Below are 20,276 nucleotides of genomic sequence, written 5' to 3' on the forward strand. Positions count from 1 at the left end.
TTTTTTAAAAAGGGGAGGCTCGCTATCTATGAATTCACGTTTCTGTAAATAAAAAGTGCTCTTTTCACCCCAGCAGTGAGGCGCTGAGGCGCCGCAGTGTCTGCACTGACTGCACACACACTGCTGCTGCACTTGCAACTGACCAGGGGGTCTTCACAGGTGCCGGAGAGGTCAGCTTCTCGGTCTTCACCTCCAGGAGGGCCGGGCTTTTCCTCTCCCTGGTCACGTGGAGCTGGCCAGAGCTCTTCACAAGCATCACCTAGAACCTCTACCAGGGTCCTTTCTGCCACCCATTAGGTGGCATCTCTTTGTCCCAAGTAGGATTTGAGGGGACACACTAAAGCACTTTGCTTTTAAAAATGTATCTGGCACTAAAATAATTTAATGCATCATGCCAGCAAATATTTAACCCTGAAATTACTGATACCAACCAATCCCTTTATGGACATACAATTCCACAACAGAGGCACAGGCTGAGCCCACTCCAGCTGTGAAATGGGCTCCAGTAGGAACATAGGCTGTGCCTGGGGTGACAGAAGCCTCGCCCAAGATGTGGAGTGGCCCCTACAGGACCCAGCTAGCTAGGGTGCGGCGTGAGGAGTGTGGGTGGGAGCACCCTGCACAGCTGTGGCAGGAACACCTGCCGAGGCCTGGTGACAGGGACAGAGGGCACTGAGGCACAGGGTCTAGACAGCACCTGCCTTTATGACGAAGCACTTAAGAGGACACTGTGTGATTCACGCACCCACTTTTAGAGAACACTGATCCTCTGAGGACTGCATGGCCAAGGAGACACTGCAGTTGGGCAGCGGATACTCATCCCTAACTGAAGTCACATCAGCTTTTGCTAAGGGGCTATGAAAGAGCTGGTCACTGACAGAGCATGTGGCCCCTGGAACCACCCTCAACCCTTGACAAAGAAGATATATTTTAGGCTATTTGTAAATAATCGTTTAAGTACAGTACTTCCCAAGGAATGTGCAAACACAAAGTAGCTGGCCAAAGATGAATGAAGCTATTACAATTTGAGCCACAGATTTGAAAGTAATTCTTTCTAGAAATAGTTTTCTATGTCATTATTTTTAAATCTCCTGGAAATCCATCCCTGTTAGAGAAGTCACCCCTGATGGAGCCACTTCCTGGTGTGTGCTGGCTCCTGAGTCTATCTGGAGGAAAGAACAAGGCAGCTGGGAGTGTCACCTCCCTTTCTGGCTGAGCCTCGGGCTCCCGGGCACTGCGTCTTCTCTGACCTGAGGCCAGGATGAGCTGGTTGCAAGCTGTGGGTTTTTCCCTCTCTAAAAAACTCTTCTAAGACAATTTATGCTGTGAATAGGGGGCACTTCTAGTGCCACAGTCCTACGCCCTCAAAGATCAATCCTATTGCTAACCGCTGAGTCTGTGCTCCTAACTCCTGCTCCCAAAGAGCCCTGGGCTGGTCAGGACCCAGCGGGGCACGTCAGTGGGAGGAGGGGTGCAGGTGCAGGTGGGCCTCACCTCCACCCAGAAAGCCAGCGCTTACCTGGTCCCTCAAAGGGCAAGAGTTTGGATGGAACAGGGTCCTGGGCGCTCAGTGGGATCAGGTAGAGGTCCTTGACGTGCCTGTTGTTATTAGCTACAACACCAAAGCGGCCACGGCTGCTAAAATAGGAGTAGAGAGAGATATAGGCGACCTCCTCTTCCTCTGTGGCGGGGTGGAAGCGGATCAGACAGAGCTCCTGCAATGGAAGAGTGGGAAGCACTCATAAAGAAAATGCGGCTCAAGCATCACACGCCCGATTCACATCCTGCTTTCAACAGGAAACCTTGTAAAATCTCTCCTACTCACAGCCATGATCTCACAGAGCTCCTGTCTCAGTGAGGCAATTCACGTGACATGTAAGCCCAGCAGTGTCTGGAGCAGAGCTGGCTTTTCCTACATGCATGATGGCCCCGGTCACGAGGAACCAGCTGCATGATCTGCAATGGCTGGCTGTGCACCTCCCCAGAGGAGGGTTAAACTAGACGACAGGATCTAGCCCTTTTGTGAACCTGACGAAGACTAGAGCTTCCCCAGAGAAAACCACAGACACACACAGCTGTAGCTAAATCTCAGGGGTCCCAGAAAACCAAGACCGTTTAAGAGCCCAGGTTGAGTGCCCTGAGCCTGATCACCCCCGCAAAAGACACCACCTGCTCCTTCAATCATTAAAAAAACAAGAAAATAAAGCTTATATATTTCTTACTAAAATTTAACTGCACATACATTATAATAAATTAGAAACAACCTCCTACCACTGTATACTCAAACACCTTCACATAGTAATACAACTGTATAAACTTTTTTTTTTTTTGACAGTCTTGCTCTCCCAGGCTGGAGTGCAGTGGTGTGATCTCAGCTCACTGCAAAACTTAATTTTTAATATTCACCTGGAAATAGGCTAACATTTTAAGTGTTAACCCATCAAAATAAGAGGTTAAAAAAAGATGTGTTTAAATAAACACAATTTTCCATGGTTGCCGAATTTATACTATAAGCAGATACCTTAGACACAGAAGACTTGAGTTTGCCAACATAATCCCAAACTGTCTTCGGTGCAATCCTCCCACCAATGTGGATCGTGTCAGGCAAATCCTAAACAGAAAGCACTGGAGTAAATCACTTTGAACTGCAGTAGTCACAAAAAGATGAATGCAGTCATTTGAAGGCACATACTATCCAAGATTCAAGAAGACCACCACTATTCCAAGGAAAACAGTCATTCTTGTATTAAATGTTGTATTAAATCCAGGATTACAAGTTACCAAATCCGAGGGGGGGATGATGCCAACCTTCTGCCAAACAGATTATGTTTAGAAATCACTGCCCAACACTTCTATGCTGTCTTTATGTACATACACAGAGAGTAACGATTCACGTATGAGCCAGGGTGACTCCTTGCATTAAAGTCATAAATTCCAGTGCTGTTTTCTGGTTAATTCTAGAACTAAAAGGCCTGCCATGGGGTCATATGCGCCACCCCACAAGTGGCCAGGTGTGTGTAGAGCTGGCTCCGAACACCTGGCTGTGCTGGTGGCTGTGCGCACAGCCATCTGGTCAGTGCCCCAGCGAAACTGGTCACTGACAGGCCAGACTACAGGCTCACATTTCTGACCCTTTCCAAACTGCTGAACCTGTGGACTCATCATAGCCATCACCACTTTGCATTTAGAGGCATTTCTGTAACCAGATAGTCAGTTGCAAGGGTGTCAGGCATTTCTGTTTCTCTCCTACTTCTTGAAAGTCATGTGTTTGACTCTAGTTTAGAAACTCCTATGAAAGACACACACACACGCACACACATTTTCTTGGTTCTAACCTCACTGAGGTAATCAAAACACCCAGAGACAGGATACGCCTTAGTGACAAATTTTGCCACACTCTGCATGTTAATAAATCCTTTCCAAATGGTGCTGAGTCGAGACAAAAAGAGGGTCGTGTCTCCCTCTGGAGGGGACCGTGATTCTGAGGTGCTGTAAAACAAAACCATGAAAAAAAAGTCAATGTCCCTCTGTGAAATGAGAATTTCAAAAGTAGATTTTTTTTTTTTTTTTTTGAGACAGGATCTCATTCTGTCGTGCAGGCTGGAGTGCAGTGGGGCAACACGGCTGGCTGCAGTCTCCACCTCCCAGGCTCAGGTGATCCTCCCACCTCAGCCTTTCAAGTAGCTGGGACTACAGGCGTGCATTATCTCGCCTGGCTAATTTTTGTCCTTTTTGTAGAGATGGGGTTTTGCCATGTTGCTCAGGCTGGTTTCAAACTCCTGGGCTCAGGCACACCTCCCACCTCTGCCCTGCAACATGCTGGGGTGACAGGTGTGAGCCACTGTGCCTGGCTTCAAGAGTACAAAGACTTTATATGTAAAAGCAAAAGTGAACTCTTGTAAGTTTTACGTTTTTGGTAGCTTACTTTTGCCAATTACTTACTTTAATTATAATGATACAGACATTTTGGTTAAAGAAAAATAAAGTGAATAGACAACAAAACTGGATGAGCACAAATCTAAATGTAAATTTCCAAGATCTCTACTTCCAAAAGGACAATAAGGCACCCTACAACTGGAATGTTCTAAAAGATGAGAGTGAAGTTGTATTCCAGCTTAAATTTCTGAGTTCAACTATTTAGTCACCAGTTATCTTTCCTTTTGTTAATCTAAAAAAAGTCTGGCTTGTTGAGACCACACCTGAAGTACCCACCTGATATTTGGTGACGGAGGAACTGACAAGTATCTTGGGTCAGGAGATGAGGACGGCTTAGCTAGTATGGACTTGGGCACCATCACAGAAGTCAAGACAGGCTTCGGCACGTCCTGTCTGGCTTCCACCACGTGGGTGCTGTCTGGGCGGGCTGCTGCGGAGGCCACGGCTGTGCATGAACTGCTTGGAGCGGTCCTGGGGTCCCGGCCGGACACTGTGACGGTGGTGACCAACCCGCTCCCACAGGAGGCTGGGCAGGGGGACAGGTCTTCCAGCGGGGAGGGCTCGGGATGACCATCTCCTAGAGGCCCAGGGAAGTACGTTCTGTCCGCGTTTGGATGAGAAGCACTTTCCAGGCCTGGCTCAGAGGCAACTTCAGGCAGAGCCTCCGGCATCACCTCATCAGCTGGATCAGGAGCTGGGTCAGGGGCAGAGCTGTCAGGTTTCGATTTTAAGTCTTCTTTCTTAACAGAAGCTGACAATTTTTGTTTTTTTGGAGCTGGCTCATCTTCTGCAGAGGGAACCTGGCCTGAAGAAGGCAAGGAAAGGCTCTGTGAGAAACCCAGCCGGCACACGACTGTTTCTCACACCAAGCCGAAAGCAACACTCTAAAGGCAGGGCAGGAAATCATTCTGGCCTTTCTGCATGTTTAAGCTTGGCTTAAGTGTAGTTGCTTTTAGAAGGATTCAGTGATATTTAACAAAATCAAGTTTAGTCTCAGCTTCAAGGCTCCATCCCCCAAACTGTGCTCACCTGTGCAAATTTTACAGTTGAGATCGAAGAGGTGTGCGCGGTGCTGACTGGTGGTGTCTTTCAACATGCAGCTGAAGACATCGAGGAGCGGCGCTGTGCTCTTCTCAGGGACAGCACGTGCTGACTCCTGCTGTTCCTAAAAGAAAAAGAAAAAAGGTGAGGTCATTTCTTCTCCAAACTCAGCTCCAAATTAACAACACCCAAGAAAAGTGGTCTCATGGGATTGAGACCCACGGGGGAGAAAAAAGGACCACCGAGTACAAGGACTGAGGAATGCCACAATGACATACACCGAATACAAGGACTGAGGAATGCCACAATGACATACACCTGCTGTAAGCTCAGTGTCCTGCCCAATAATTTAAGACAACCTCAAAACATATGGGATGGATTAATCTATCTTGGTGAACACAAAAGCTCCCAAATGCTTACCTCTGAATCTGACACTGGCGGAGAGTCCTCCAGATCGGGGATGGCCTCCTGCCTGGGGGCCGTCTTCTTGCTTTCATTGTGCAGTTTAATTCTGGACTCCATCACCTGAAATGAAAAAGACACAACAGAGCTTAAGCCTTGTTTTCTAGGAGGAAAGCATTGCTCATGCAGCCGTCTATGAATTTGTTTCTGTTAAACTCGAGTCCCGGGTGCCTCCGCAGGTGCCCTCTGCACTCACAGATCTCGTCGGCCTCTCTTTCCACGTGGAAAGCTCTTTAGATACAAGTTCTTCTGGCTTCAGTCTCACGAGTTTTGCCAAAGAGATTTCCTCACGCAGAACACGGTGGAAGAGTCCCTATAAACAAATATTTTTCATTTACTCAAACACTATTCCTGTATCCGTCAGTACAGAGAGCTTATGGAGAACAGAGCTGCCCAGAAGTTTAGCGGGCACAGGACAAACGCCCTCAGGGCCCACTTGCGTGTGGCACTGGGCAGACCTCTCTAACTCCCCAAATGGCCTTGTGAGAGTGCGCCCTGGGTCATCCCTGCTGTGAGCAAATGGGGGCCCAGAGAGCACAAGTCATAAGGTTAAACAGTGGGTCTCATGGCCCATGCTGCACTGGCTCTGCTAAAAAAACAACACATAACACCTCACGAAAAACAATTACGTACACAAGGTGGACACAAGTCAAAAAGGTAGTGTCAGGGACAAAGGAAGGAAGAAATCATTTTTGTTTGTGGCTGTTCAATGGTGAGATGCAAAGTCAGGGTCTTTCAATATTCTAAAATTCTAAACAGGGAGGGGTTTGGAGGCCGATGGAGAGAGAACACCAGAAGGCTGTAAGCCTGGCGGCGAGAGGCCACCAGGCAGGCAGCCTATCCCTCCCAGCTGGAGTTTCTGGCCCTGTCGCATGGGCCAAGCACCGCCCACCCCACACTGCAGTGAGGAAGGACTGATTCCACAACCTGGGCATGAGCAGCCCCTGCTCCAAGTGGTGAGAACTCACTAAAGCAGCCCAAACCGTCAGGTTCACTCAGCTGGTGAGCAATATGAGAAAATAAGGTGGAAAAGGCTGTCTGAGGCCGTAATATGGACACCCTCATATACTGGGACAAAGAATTGGGACTTTGGCTGGGCACGGTGGCTCACACCTGTAATCCCAGCACTTTGGGAGGCCGAGGCAGGTGGATCACGAGGTCAAGAGATCGAGACCATCCCGGCTAACACGGTGAAACCCCATCTCTACTAAAAATATAAAAAACTAGCCAGGCAAGGTGGTGGGCGCCTGTAGTCCCAGCTACTTGGGAGGCTGAGGCAGGAGAATGGCGGGAACCTGGGAGGCGGAGCTTGCAGTGAGCTGAGATCCGGCCACTGCACTCCAGCCTGGGTGACAGAGCGAGACTCCGTCTCAAAAAAAAAAAAATTGGACTTTATTTTGGAGCCAGTGAAGCGACTGGCTTGTAATTTTAGAGGCAATGTTTAGAGGAGGCTAATCTGGTGATAAAACGTGGACTTCAGGGAAGCCAATAAGCAGACAGGACCCCAGTTAAGGCAGGGAAGGGAAGGACCTTCCAGGACCCTCAACACCAATACGGCAATACATGGGCTGGCGGAAGGGTCACAAAGGAGAAGGAGTTGTCTCAGCTTTCCTGGAAAGGACACAAACATCTCAAAATACTGTTTGGTTTATCCCTTTAGCATCCAGTGAACAGAACAGGAATACTCCAATGCACCGACACCAGGCACACACCTGATTTTTAGGGTCCTTCAGGTTGAACATGATGCTGCGGTATTTACTCTTGTAGCGATTATCTGTAACTTGAAACAAGTTAAACATCTCCTTCTCAATATGGAGGGCGATTTTTCCTACTTCGTTTTCTGTCATGATCAGGTCATCGCTGTCATTGACTCTGAACAGAATAAAAAAAGGAACTACGTAAGACACCTGCGTATATTAAACCTTTTGAACAGTGAGGCAATCCTGCAGCCACACTGTAATGAAAGCCCTTCCATTTTAATGGGTAAGAAATCAAGCAGAACAGCCCACCTTTTCCACAAAATCTCTTTTAAGGAGCGTCTGATATTTTGCCGAATTTGTGAATTTGGCTGCGATGGGGCAGCACTCATAGCCCCGAGGCGTCCTGGGGCTGGCGAGGCCGTTGGAACAGAAGGTACCACTGGCTTCCTTACGGCTCCCACCAAGGCAGCAGAGCCGGGGAACTTCTTGGAGGCAGCTGCAGGTGCCGGTCCTGCCTGCCTGGCAACTGAAGCACCACTCGATGGGGTAGCGGAGAGCCATGGCCTCTTGGGGATGGTGCCCTTGAAACCTGAGGGTGGCTTTTTAATGGCTGGTGTGGCTGCTGCCACATTAGCAAAAGAAGATTTCTTTGGCACGAGGTTTCTAGGTGCAGGCTGCTTGCCCACCGCAGAGCCCGGAGGGGCTGTTTTCTTTGAGGCTGCCGTGGCTGCCGCTTTCTCCTCGGACCTCCTGTCTTCCTTCGTGGCTACAAAGGAGAACACAGGCGCTGAGTGAGGGAGGACACCGCGGGGTGCTGTCACCTGACTCTAAACCTGTAAGTGCCCACCTGGCATTACTGAATAGGATACACATAGAGAAAAGGATTTGTAAAATCTTAACATTCAGAGGAGTGTAAGGGAAGACCGCCAGCAGCATTTATGACGGTGACTACATTTTATTTCAGAAAGAAAAATGCTTTATTACATCTTTTACCTTCAACCAGCAAACTCTGGTTATTAAAGGCTTGACTTGAGCACTAGCTAAGCTTCAAAACTGAAGGACAATCTCACACTATCAATTTTAAAAAGGCAGATTTAGAACAGCACATCATTAATTCAACTGCAAGCTTTTTTGTAAACTTCAGTGAAAAAGATCGTTTAGAAGGGTAAAACAGGTTCTCTTAGCCTGGTGGGTGGGGTTGACACATCTCACTTCATTGTCCTTCCAGACTGGAGTCCATTGGAGGTGATGCCATTAATAAAAATAAGGAAAGCTGGCATACACCTGCACCACGGGAAGAGCAGCCACACCTTTACACAAAGAGTGAGAAGCTGAGAACGCAGCAGTGCTGTTACAGGAGTGTTTCCATTCAAAACCCTCATGCTGTAATTCCATTAAGTATTAATCCAAACAAGGATTATAATTAAAAGCTCAAAGATGTCAAACTCCCTCAACTTGCACAAAAAGCCTTCTATGCCAGTGGAGAATCAATCACTTTATAACCCCGTGTGAGACTGTCAGAGCGCAAAGGCCCTCGAGCAGGGGACAGACAGCGTGCCAGTGGACAGGGCTCACTGGGGTGCACCGCAAGACAGGGCAGGGATCCAGCTAGTGGGGACAAAGGAGTGAAGCGCCTGGGGAATAGGGGGCCCCCGTGAGGGCCCCAGGACAGCAGAGGCCGTCTCAGCTCCACGGCAAGTGCCTGGGAGCTACCTTGGGTGATCAAGTAAACAAGGCCCCTCCTAGGGAAAGGCTTTTCCAACGATCTGTGCAGCAGCAAGCCTCCCAAACTCCCAAAGGCCTAATGGGAGAACGTGACAGATGCTCTCAAGAGCGCTTCGGTTTTACCCAGGGATTGAAAACAAAACCGCGCTCCTCCACCGTCGTCTTACTGACTGCTTTCAATAAATGAGGGAAGTCTGAAAGCTCAGGAAAGAGCCAAGACTCTACAAATAGGCCTGATTCAACAGCCTGCCCCAGCTTGGTCCTGCAGGACGCCCTGCATGTGCTGCCAGGCTTGGCCATGTTGGCAGCGGGTGCCAGTCCTCCCCAGCAGCCAATCCATCAAGCAGCAGCCTCAGGGCTGTGAGTCTTCCCAACTTCCCAGATAAGTACAATTCCTTCCATGTTACAAAACTTGCAACAGTACGACATGGATCCAAAATATGGTGTCACTGTTAACAGATACCCCGACTTCCAAACAATGGTGTCACTGTTAACATATATTCACCCCGACTTTCAAGAGTTCCATGTGTTCTTTCCTAACCATCATTTTAATGGTAACTAAGTAAAGGCAAATCCTGTATTTTCATCTTAGAGCCCGTCGAACCTCATGGCCCCTGCCTACCCCTTGCTAGACGTGGTCCAGCCACAGGATGCCCTGCTTGGCAACGCTGCCAGGCCCTGCCTTGCTCACCCACAACTGCACCCCAAAACACTCATTCCTGTTGGAGCTGGATCTTCAAAGTGCACTATAAAGCAATGGTAATGTCTAACAAAACAGGAACAAAGGTGACAGCTAGTTTTTACCTGTCCTGGAAACTTTGCTTTTAATTCTACATGTACTATTTCATCAGATCAGGTCTATACACCAAAGTAGTCACTACCTTAGTGTTTGCAAATCTGTTTGTAACAACTCAGTTTAACTCAGACTTAGCTCACAGGTCTGCAGCATCTTGCCTGCAGGGTTCCAATAGGTCAGTCAGGCTAAATAAAAATCAGTGGAGGCCCTTTTTCTTGGGGGAAGCAGTGAGGGGGTGGGGTGGGGATGGAATGAAAAGGCACAGCAGGCCTAGGGCCCTGGAGGCACACAGGCAGGAAGCTGACACCAGGCAGGCACCCAGAACCAAGCCCTGGTCTCCAGAGGCGGCAAACACCTGCCAGGAAGCCAGCCCGAATCATGATTCAAACTGAAACCTCAAACCAATTCAGTGCCTGCACTAGAAAACTGGGGAGTGTTTTAATATCACGTTTAAAGAACTCTAAAAAGCTGGCTTAAGGCATTTCCAGAAACCTCAACAAAATGCCTTGGCTGTCACACAGAACGCCTGTGTGCTGTGACCTGAACGATATCTTTAGTGATGTTTAACGTTCACCTTGTTTCAAGTTAGGGTTATATGCTAACTTTAAAAACATTAACTCCATTTCTCCAGATCCTAAGTGTTGGAATGAGATGTCCATGGCCACGCTCAGTGTCTCTGCTCGTGTAACTAGAGTACTGTCTCCCTCACTTAGGGAAAACCCAAGTTGAGACACAAATTTTAGGGCATTCCCAATACACGGGATTAAAACCACCCATTACTCAAGAGTGGGGACAGCAGATGAACGTAATTTATTTGAAAAGCAGGAGATACCTTTCCTTAACCATTGCTATTTTAGAAAATTAACTGCTCCCTTTGTCATCCCTCACCTGTGCTTTAAAGAGCATGGAAATGGGCAGTCAGGTGACTGAACGGCAGAATGTTCCAAGCTGGGCCTCCGGGAGCAGTGTCCTGCAACACACAAAGCCCCATTCCTGCTCGGAAGGGACATGTTCCATCCAGCGACTGCTCCAGGGACCCGAGCACACAGCCATTCCACACCAGGTGGGACAGCATGGCTGGTGCTCAACTTGAGTCAGCTGCTGACGAAATGGGGAAACTCACTTTTTAGTAGAGCTAAAATTCGATTTGCAAGTTCATCCAAATTCACTTTTAACTATTATGGTGTATAGCATTAGAGAGGGGCAAACAGCAACTCCAAGCAACCTGGGAAAAAACCCACTGCAGATAAACAGGGCCCTGTCAGGGCATGAGCCTCCCCTACACGCTGCTGGGTTCCCTGAGGGCAGCAGTGGTGGTGACCTGGTCACACCACACAGCACTGATGCCTGAGAGCTACCAGTTCCCTGCCCCTCCCCACACCTCTCTGCCCCTTGGTTGCAGCGCTGTCTCCTTTAGCTCCCATATTCTGGGGGCCTGCCTAGGCCACTGGCCCAGATGAAACTGTTGCTGCCGGGTCTGGGTTTCAGCCAACTGCAGAATGAAGCAGGTCGTCGTCGTGCACATGGATCAGCAGCACACTCTAATTGGCCAATTTCCCCCAAAGCAGAAGGCTGGCTGGTTTGGGTGCTACTGTGCCGCTGGCCACTGGGTGGCACCAGGGCCTGAGCAGAGACGGGGAGGAGAAAACCAGGCCCCCACCGGAGGATGGTGCTATTCGGCTCCTCTCTGTAGAACCCATCCAATTGCCCCAGTGGAAGTTTTAGCAGGACAGGGATTAAAATATGGGGCAAGAGACCCAAGTCTGCTCAGTTCTGGCCTGTGCAGAGGCCCACGTGTAGCGACCTTATGTGCTGGATGGCTCCTCACAGGGAAAGGAACTGGTTATAGAAATCACTAAAAGCCACCACTCGCCCTCGCATAGGTGTTAACGACGAAGTGGCCTGCCCTGTCACAGTACTGCTGGCTGGTTTAGGGAAGCTGGGGCACTCAGACCTCCAACCGGCCTCCCGCGGTGTCCTGACGCTGCCTATCACCGTCCGCTACAGCTCTAAGGGCTGTTCCTATGCTATGCACCTGAAAATACACTCAAGAGACACAGGGAAGGACCCGTGGAAGTAAATTCTGTAAACTGTGACGTCAGGCCTATTTCCAGCCCTCAGTGAGGCGTGTGTACAACAATGTTTTACACATTTTCCCGCTTTACCTGTTTCTTCACTACCAAGATTGCCCCCAGTGGGAACAATCAAGGTGACAGTGGCAAGAGAAAATGTTCTGCTTTTGCTCTTCTCAACGTGCTAAAATGTGTTCAAATGAATTAGCCTCTTACAAGTAGTTACTAGCTTGCTTTCATGTTGGGGGGAAATGGTTAATTCCCAAATAAAGCAGGCAGACTACATCCCAGACGCTCCTCAGAGGAGACCATCACTACAGCCAGGACACCCTTGCAGGGTCCACAGCTAGACTGCCATGCTTTGGAATACTCAAAGCTTTCCTTGGTCAGTTTTCTTACTAATACCCACTATTTGAGTGCCTTCCAACTTAATGGAGAGGTCATTCTCCTTAAGAAACTTGTGTGAGGGCCACGTAGACAGATGGACGTTCCACTCAACTGCAATTTCAGTTGTGCCCAGCTGCACATGGTGTGTGCCTGGCTGCCAAACCCATTTGGGAGCAGAGCTGCTGCTCTTCCCAAGATCTCCCACACCAGTAATTTAACCTTTATCTAAATTGTTTACTACTTAAACCAACATGTTAGGGGCAGGTTAAATTAGTCCACAACCCTCCCCCGTAATCCCTCCAGTCCCAAAGGGCCATACTCAGTATAAAGCCCCTAGCTGACAGCACCAAGCAGGTCAGTTGAGGATAAAGTCAGTTACCTTACGCTCTTCTTGCCGAACTCTTCCAGGTTTGCGGCAAATGAAAGTTGCCACAACCTTCATTTAAATAAGTGCAAAAATTCTTGTCAATCTTCTAAGTTACTTCTCTAACTTTTAGAAGCTAAGAATATAACGTGTATGCTGATGTGTTAGCAGACAAAAAAGAAAAAGAAACCCAGTATTATTCCACAACTTCATAGAAATCGACCTGAAACTTGGGTACCACACTGGAGGAATCGTAGCAGGTGTCTTCAGAGCTGACCTCTACACTCTGTGACACCGATAATGCCAAGGAGGCTTTCCTGAGCATTCATCTTTAGACTATCAGAGTAGATCCATAGCTCCAAAAGGTCCTATGAAGGTCACTGAAGAGGTGGTGAATTCAGGGGGACTGATCCTGCTGGAAACTTCCATCCCTGCACCCCACCTGCCCAAGGTGGGTGAAGCATAAGCACAAAGGGGGCAGCTGAGGGACCGACAGGGGCGCCACAGGGCGGTGACGACGTGGGGCTTCACCGTGCAGGCTCACGGTTACGGAGGTGTGAAACCTTTCCCTGGTGTAATTTTCTCAACAGCAGGCTGCTTTTTAAGTTTATAAAAAGTAAAACACTTAAAAATACCAAAAGAATGTTACTACTGACAGCCCAAGAAACTTCCAGTTATATGGATAACAGAAAAAACAACTCTCAAGCTATAGCCTTTCTCAGTCCAGATTCTGATTTTTCTAATTGGGAGGAAGAGATTGGTGGACACGTAGAGTCTGATGACTCTCTCAGCCTCATTTTATTGCCGCTGACAACTCTGGAGGAGACAGACAAAAAAGAGCTCACGGGACCAGTGAACAAGCCACCCTCCTCTCCCGGCTTTAAATTCCTGCAAAACACTCTTAGATTCTAGAATCCCCCATGTATTGTTTTATTATTGAAAACTGAAAATGGATCCTCTTAGGATTTCAGTGACATGTGCTTCTGGAGCTCACACCATGAGTTATCGTTGTGAACGGTGTTCTCCGTCCATTTCACGCCACCAGGGCCATCTCTGTGGCAGCACGTGGGAACAAGAGGCAGTGCTTCCACCTGGGCACCATGCTTAACACAGCATCTGGATTTGGGTTTACAAACTGGCAAGGTTTTCCATTTTAACTCCAATGGTTAGATGAAATGAACTGTAGAATCTGCTTTGCAGTCAAAATCTGTTCAGATCCTCAGTGTTTAAGTCACTTAATGAGCCATTTAGGGAGTCCAAAATACTAGGAATTATACCCATAAATACCAGAATTCTATCTCAAAATTCTGGTCAGTCAGGTACATCTCAGAAAAAAATTTCCAACTGACTTCATGCCTGGACAATAATGGGAGGTGAACAGTGGAAATAAAGAGAAAAAAATGGAACAAGAATTTATAAAAACACAAAAGAAACATCATGATCTTTGAGAAGTTATGTGCCAAATGTTTACATAAGCTAAAGAAACTGTATATATAAGAAACAATTTTTAAAAACAAATGGGAGGAACAAGTTGAGGCTGTGAAGGACCTCCTGATACCTTAGTAGGGGGCATAGCCTCCTTCCAGCAGCAGCAGAACGTCTGTGCACACGAGACCTCGCCTGTTGCACAGGAGCCCCCAGGTCAACCGAGTACCATGGGAAGGACAGGAGGGTGCCTAGGTGCACTCTGGGGAGCAGCAGTGGCAGCTCCACCACGTGGGTCTTCTGACGGCATGTACGGTGAGGCAAGTGTGAATCAACTCATGGGACAGACCCACACCAGCCTCTCACTTCCAACCTCACCCCCTACCAGGGAGGGCGAGCTCTGTGGCCAGCAAGGGAGGTAGGGCGGGGGCCTCAAAGGCGGACAGTGGTGGCAGGCTCCCCAGTAGCTGTCGAGCCCGTGAAAGTGCAGAGGTTGTTTAGGAGACAGACAGAGACATGGTACCTGCTCTCACCAATGCCTCTAACTCTGCTCCAATCAATCACATTTTGGGAAGACGACATTTCTGGGATAACAAAACGAGCAGAAAGCTACTAGCTCAAAAGTGTGTCGTCCCCATTCACACCCTGTATAAATTCTGGAAATCCACCAATTTTAACTTGAGGTGATGTGTTGGGAAGGCTAACAGGCAATTTCCCCCACTTCCTGTCCCTGGAGCAAATCAGCTTCCCAGAGGAGCTGATCTGTGGCAAAGGAGGGAAGAAGGAGAAAAGGTCAGAGGACCCCGCTATGGGCAGAGCAGCAGCCTCCTGGTCGACCTCTCCCCACTCACAGTGCAGGAGGCAGGCAGGAAGCAATAACCCAGGGCTGAGAGCCCCTCCTTTCCCCATCTTCCCACCAATGCTCCCTTCCCGCAATGTACTCGGACTCTTCCAGCTACACGTGTGGAGTCTCTGGCAGCTTTTCAATTCTGGTTGACACAGATGGAAATTAATCAAGCTGAAATTATCACTGTTCTACTGTAGAGGTGCTAGAAGCTGATGAACATTTGAGACATTTGCTAGCATAAAATTCTCAGCTCAAACAATGTAAGGTATCTCAAGATTCATTATAATGCATCAATAGCATGGTTCAATTTATGTGCGGCTCAATTTCTTAGGTCTAGGCTGTTTACGTGATCAAAACGAATGACATATTTTTCTTTTATTCAGTTATTCATGCTCAATAACTGCATATTTTTCGCCAGGCACAGTGGCTCACACCTCCAATTCTAGCACTTTGGGAGGCCGAGTTGGGCGGATCACATGAGGCCGGGAGTTCAAGACCAGTCCGGCCAGCATAGTGAAACCCTATCTCTATTAAAAATACAAAAATTAGTCAGGCATGGTGTCAAGGGCCTGTAATCTCAGCTACTTGGGAGGCTGAGGCAGGAGAATCGTTTGAACCTGGAGGTGGAGGTTGCAGTGAGCCGAGATCGCGCCACTGTACTCCAGCCTGGGCGACAGAGCGAGACTCTCTCTCTCTCTCTCTCTCTCTCACACACACACACACACACAAGCATATTTTTGTAAAGCACACCAGACCTAGTACAGGTCTGCCCACCTGCATAAGTGCCATCCCTTAGGGAATCTGCTCAAAGTCTGACGACGGGGAAAGCAGGGCACTCTGTGATCGTCTCTGAATTGAGGCTATTTAACCTTTCAGTGCTTTTTTTAAAAAGCACAAAATGCACTATAGACAGAAGACGTTAAAGAATGAACTGAAAATAGTTTTATAGCAGAAAACTGAGAAACAAGAAAACATTAAAGTTGCACCACAGAATCTGAGGTTTCAAAGATCTGTTTGAAATATCTTCGCCTCATCAATTTGAAATTTGGGGCAGGATATGATCTTAACACTCTAAACATTTGAGAGATGAGGGCAAGAAAGCCAGTCACATGTAGAATACCAAGTCCAAGCCACGCGTCCTGCGGTCAGGACAGTGTTCTAGGTGTGAACTCACTTACCGTGGGGCCTATGAAGCAGCAATGCGTGGCCTTCGAAGTTCGAATGTGTTCATGCAGGTGTGTAGCATGTGAATCGGACATGAAAAAAAAAATCCCCTATCTGCCCAGTCAAAAATAAATGTACACCTGAAAAGCATACGTAAGTTGAGCATCAGATGCAACACTAACTTGCAAAGATTCCCACAACATAAAAAAGAAGTGATGCTTTCATGTGCTGGCTGTGGATAATGTGGAAAAACTGAAGCGTATACAGCGCCGTCGTCAAACAACTGATGGTGCAGACGGGTGGATGTGGAGTGCTGGGCAGTGTGGCTATGCAATCAGACTGGCATGAAGAGAATACGAATACTTACCAGAGCCTGACAGTGAAAATAGAGATTAAAAAATCAATCATCAAGGTGAACATTCACCAGTGAGGTTTGTACAGCTTTGGAAAACAGTGACAGCAAGTCCCGACAGACTAGGGATGGACACAGGGCAGCAGGAGGCATCCTGGACATGGGCTCTGCTTCCCGCTGATGGTGCAGCCGGTGTCTGTGATCAGCTTAACACACAGCTGCAACTCCCAGTCCTGGACAGGCCCAGGGGATGGCTATCCAGAAAGAACGGGAGGGGTCCAGGAGGCCAACCCCTAGGTGATACATACATTTATACAACAGTGACGGCGAGGGAGCAGCAGTCTTTTCTGGCTTTACTGCATTGTAATTGTGATCGCTCGCCCACGACGGCGTGCTGCTCTCACAAGCTGCTTCCTTCCCGAGTGCTTCACTCCGCGCAGGGACCACCACTGCCTTCTTCACTGTGGTCTCTTTTTTTTCTGGAGCTGGTCTCTTGTGCACAGAAGAGATTTTAATACCTGCCTGGATAATCAGTAAAACCCCAAATCATTAAGAAGGTAAGAAATTACATCTTCACTTCATTTCACTAAGAAATGAAGGTGGGGACCCAATGTCTTCTTGAGGCCATCTGAAGACCCTGCACCCATCCTGTGCCTGCTTGGCAGCCGTTCAACACACTTGCGTATCCAGTGGGCCCGCAGTGTCCCCGGGTAAAACTGAGGACTTCAGGCACTTGCGCTCCATGAAGGGCGCCTGGCATGGAGTCACCTGCAACCCTGATGAGGTGCCAGGTTGCCAAGATGACAGGCAGGAGGAGAAGCCACTGGACAGGCTGCCAAGACAGGAGGAGTGCGGCAATGAACCAAATGAGCCAAATGAGTGGAAAGGCCTGCGCAGGAGGCTGCCCAATGCCAAGGGTTCAAAAGGACCAGCCTTAAAAATTAAGTCATTCGGCCGGGCGCGGTGGCTCAAGCCTGTAATCCCAGCACTTTGGGAGGCCGAGGCGGGTGGATCAGGAGGTCAGGAGATCGAGACTATCCTGCCTAACACGGTGAAACCCCGTCTCTACTAAAAATACAAAAAAATTAGCCGGGCGTGGTAGCGGGCGCCTGTAGTCCCAGCTACTTGGGAGGCTGAGTCGGGAGAATGGCGTGAACCCAGGGGGCGGAGCTTGCAGTGAGCCGAGATCGCGCCACTGCACTCCAGCCTGGGAGACACAGCGAGACTCCATCTCAAAAAAAAAAAAAAAAAAAATTTAAGTCATTCGGCCGGGCGCGGTGGCTCAAGCCTGTAATCCCAGCACTTTGGGAGGCCAAGAAGGGCGGATCATGAGGTCAGGAGATCGAGACCATCCTGGCTAACACAGTGAAACCCCGTCTCTACTAAAAAAATACAAAAAACTAGCCGGGTGAGGTGGCGGGCGCCTGTAGTCCCAGCTACTCGGGAGGCTGAGGCAGGAGAATGGTCTAAACCCGGGAGGCGGAGCTTGCAGTGAGCTGAGATCTGGCCACTGCACCCCAGCCTGGGCGACAGAGCAAGACTCTGTCTCAAAAAAAAAAAAAAAAAAAAAAAATTAAGTCATTCGAAGGCTAAGGAATCAATTTGAAAATAATCAAGAAACTCCTCAAACAGTGCTAGTTATGCTTTGCCGGTCACAAACATAACAGGGGCAGTGACACAGCCACAGCCACCTGAGCCTCAGAAGGGGCTTCAAGTCTAAGACAAGAGTCTGTGATTTCTGAACATCCTTGATTCTTTCCAAATCACATGGAGTACAAACATGAGACAATTCTGAGAGCCGGGTCTTAAATGAAGCCCATGGCCTTGCCCCAAACCCACCTCCCACTCCTGCCTGCCTGCAAGTCTACGCTTTACAAACTCCACCGGGTGGTTACCGACTCTTCTCGCAAGACAGCAGGGTGTGTCCTGAAGTCTTATGCCCCCCGTGCAGTGCCACTGTCAGCATTTGCTTTACTGCACTTGTATTAACCCCTCAGCTAACGGGCAGAAAAGAGAAAACTGGTGGGAAGGTGGAAGACAAAGGTCAAGGCGACACCACGTGTGCGCCTCCTACACCTGCCACCCCCACGCACGCGGTCGACAAACCAACAGGTCTGCAACAAATGCTCTCGCGCCCATGCATCCACCGCCCGGGCGGTGGTCCCGGTTCACTCACCTGAACACCACATTTTGGAAGACTGGGCTTCTCTGGCTTCATCTTCATCTTTTCTTTAGGCTTTGGCTTCTGTTCTTTACCTGAGCTTAGAAACTTCATTGTTGCTGCGGCATGTTTGAGGATACAGTCATTACTGCAGTACACGGAGTCGGGCTGCGCCACCTGACAGCACCCGGGACCAATACATTTTGAGGCACCAGGCGTCTCTATCACCTGCAGAGCGAAACAGATGACTTCAAACAATGTACTTGCCAATTTTAAGCAGTTAAGTGTGTGTCTTGTAAAATCACCACTTATAGTACCAAGGCCAGAGTTTTAAAATGAGATACTAGTAGTACTTTTAATATGAAGAAACATTTATTTTGTTTATTCAAGCTATGAAAATCCCCTTGCTCCAGGTAAGGCATTCACACTGTCACTGCCCGTCATGCCCCGCAGGAGGCAGGAGTCTGAGGAGACCCCTGGACTCCCGCCCTCAGTTAGGTGCACCTCCGAGGGTGGGCGGGGCCCGCGGGGCCCACGGGACCTCACATCCACAAAGAGGCTCAGCTAGAGGACCCTCATGCAGGGCTTTTGCTCTAACTGGGATGACTGCAAGTCAAATGGGTCAAACTTAATCAGGTAAAAACCCTTAAAAGAGGAACTGGGTCTTTTGTGAAGAGAGAAAACTTCAGAGCTGGTTTTGAAGTAAGCTTCCCTGCTTTGAGAGGGTTACCTGTAGCTAGGATCTGAGGGCAAGGTTGCCAAGTAAAATACAGGATGCCAATGAAATCTGAATGTCAGATAAAAAATGAGTAATTTTTCAGTGTAAGTATGCTCCCCAAGGCCAGGCGTGGTGGCTCACGCCTGTAATCCCAGCACTTTGGGAGGCCGAGGCGGGCGGATCACGAGGTCAGAAGATCGAGACCATCCTGGCTAACAGGGTGAAACCCCGTCTCTACTAAAAATACAAAAAATTAGCCAGGCGTGGTGGCGGGCGCCTGTAGTCCCAGCTACTCGGAAGGCTGAGGCAGGAGAATGGCGTGAACCCGGGAGGCGGAGCTTGCAGTGAGCCCAGATCGCGCCATTGCACTCCAGCCTGGGGACAGAGCTGAGACTCCGTCTCAAAAAAAAAACAAAAAAAAAAACCAAAAAAAGTATGCCCCCCAAATTGCATGACACATACTTTTTTTGTGTGAGACAGGGTCTTGCTCTGTTGCCCAGGCCGGAGAGCAGTGGCACAATCATAGCTCACTGCAGCCTTGATGTCCTGAGCTCAATTGATCCACCTCAGCCTTCCCAGTAGCTGGGACTACAGGCACATACCACCACGCCCAGCTAATTATTTTTTTGTAGAGATGGGGGTCTCACTACATTGCCCAGGCTGGTCTTGAACTCTTGGCCTCAAGTGATCCTCCCATCTTGACTTCTCAAAGTGCTGGGATTACAGGTGTGAGCCACAACACCCAGACAGACACACTTATCTAGTAAAAACAGTGTGAGGGAATCCCCCGCCAAGCCTCTCGAGACCACAGCCCCTGCTGCACCGTGACTGCAGTCCTGTAAGACCTGAGCAGCAGGCCCAGGCTTCCTATGGAAATGGAGGCATAAACATGGGCTCCTTCAAGCCAGGACTGCAGTCACTCACCACGCAGCAGGAGGACACTCACGTACCACAGGCAGCGCGACTGCTGCTGTTTACAGAGTCTGTCTCCATGATCAGGCCTCAGCACACATGAACGTGTCCTTCACACATACATAAGCAAAACCTTATTTCTCAAATTAAATATTTAACAGAATTGGTTTTCCTCCACAGAATCTCAGTTTAACTGAGAATACAATTTAGGTTT

General features: G+C 48.8%; 1 protein-coding gene across 8 annotated transcripts in view; it reads right to left on the reverse strand.

Moving 5' to 3' along the window:
- The window catches only part of DIDO1 (death inducer-obliterator 1), a 62,726-nt gene that overhangs the window by 12,119 nt on the left and 30,331 nt on the right, over positions 1 to 20,276 (reverse strand). For all 8 annotated transcript variants that reach the window (XM_005569546.5, XM_045363286.3, XM_005569548.5 and 5 more), the window contains 11 exons: positions 18,448 to 18,660; positions 16,580 to 16,793; positions 7,449 to 7,905; positions 7,152 to 7,311; positions 5,636 to 5,752; positions 5,398 to 5,502; positions 4,966 to 5,101; positions 4,213 to 4,741; positions 3,336 to 3,489; positions 2,522 to 2,611; positions 1,520 to 1,715 (listed from right to left, as the gene is read on the reverse strand). In XM_005569546.5, the coding sequence (XP_005569603.3) occupies positions 1,520 to 1,715; positions 2,522 to 2,611; positions 3,336 to 3,489; positions 4,213 to 4,741; positions 4,966 to 5,101; positions 5,398 to 5,502; positions 5,636 to 5,752; positions 7,152 to 7,311; positions 7,449 to 7,905; positions 16,580 to 16,793; positions 18,448 to 18,660 (2,371 nt within the window). The remainder of the gene's footprint in view (positions 1 to 1,519; positions 1,716 to 2,521; positions 2,612 to 3,335; positions 3,490 to 4,212; positions 4,742 to 4,965; positions 5,102 to 5,397; positions 5,503 to 5,635; positions 5,753 to 7,151; positions 7,312 to 7,448; positions 7,906 to 16,579; positions 16,794 to 18,447; positions 18,661 to 20,276) is intronic.

Source organism: Macaca fascicularis, chromosome 10 (assembly GCF_037993035.2).
Source record: "Macaca fascicularis isolate 582-1 chromosome 10, T2T-MFA8v1.1".
Classification (NCBI taxonomy): Eukaryota; Metazoa; Chordata; class Mammalia; order Primates; family Cercopithecidae; genus Macaca; species Macaca fascicularis.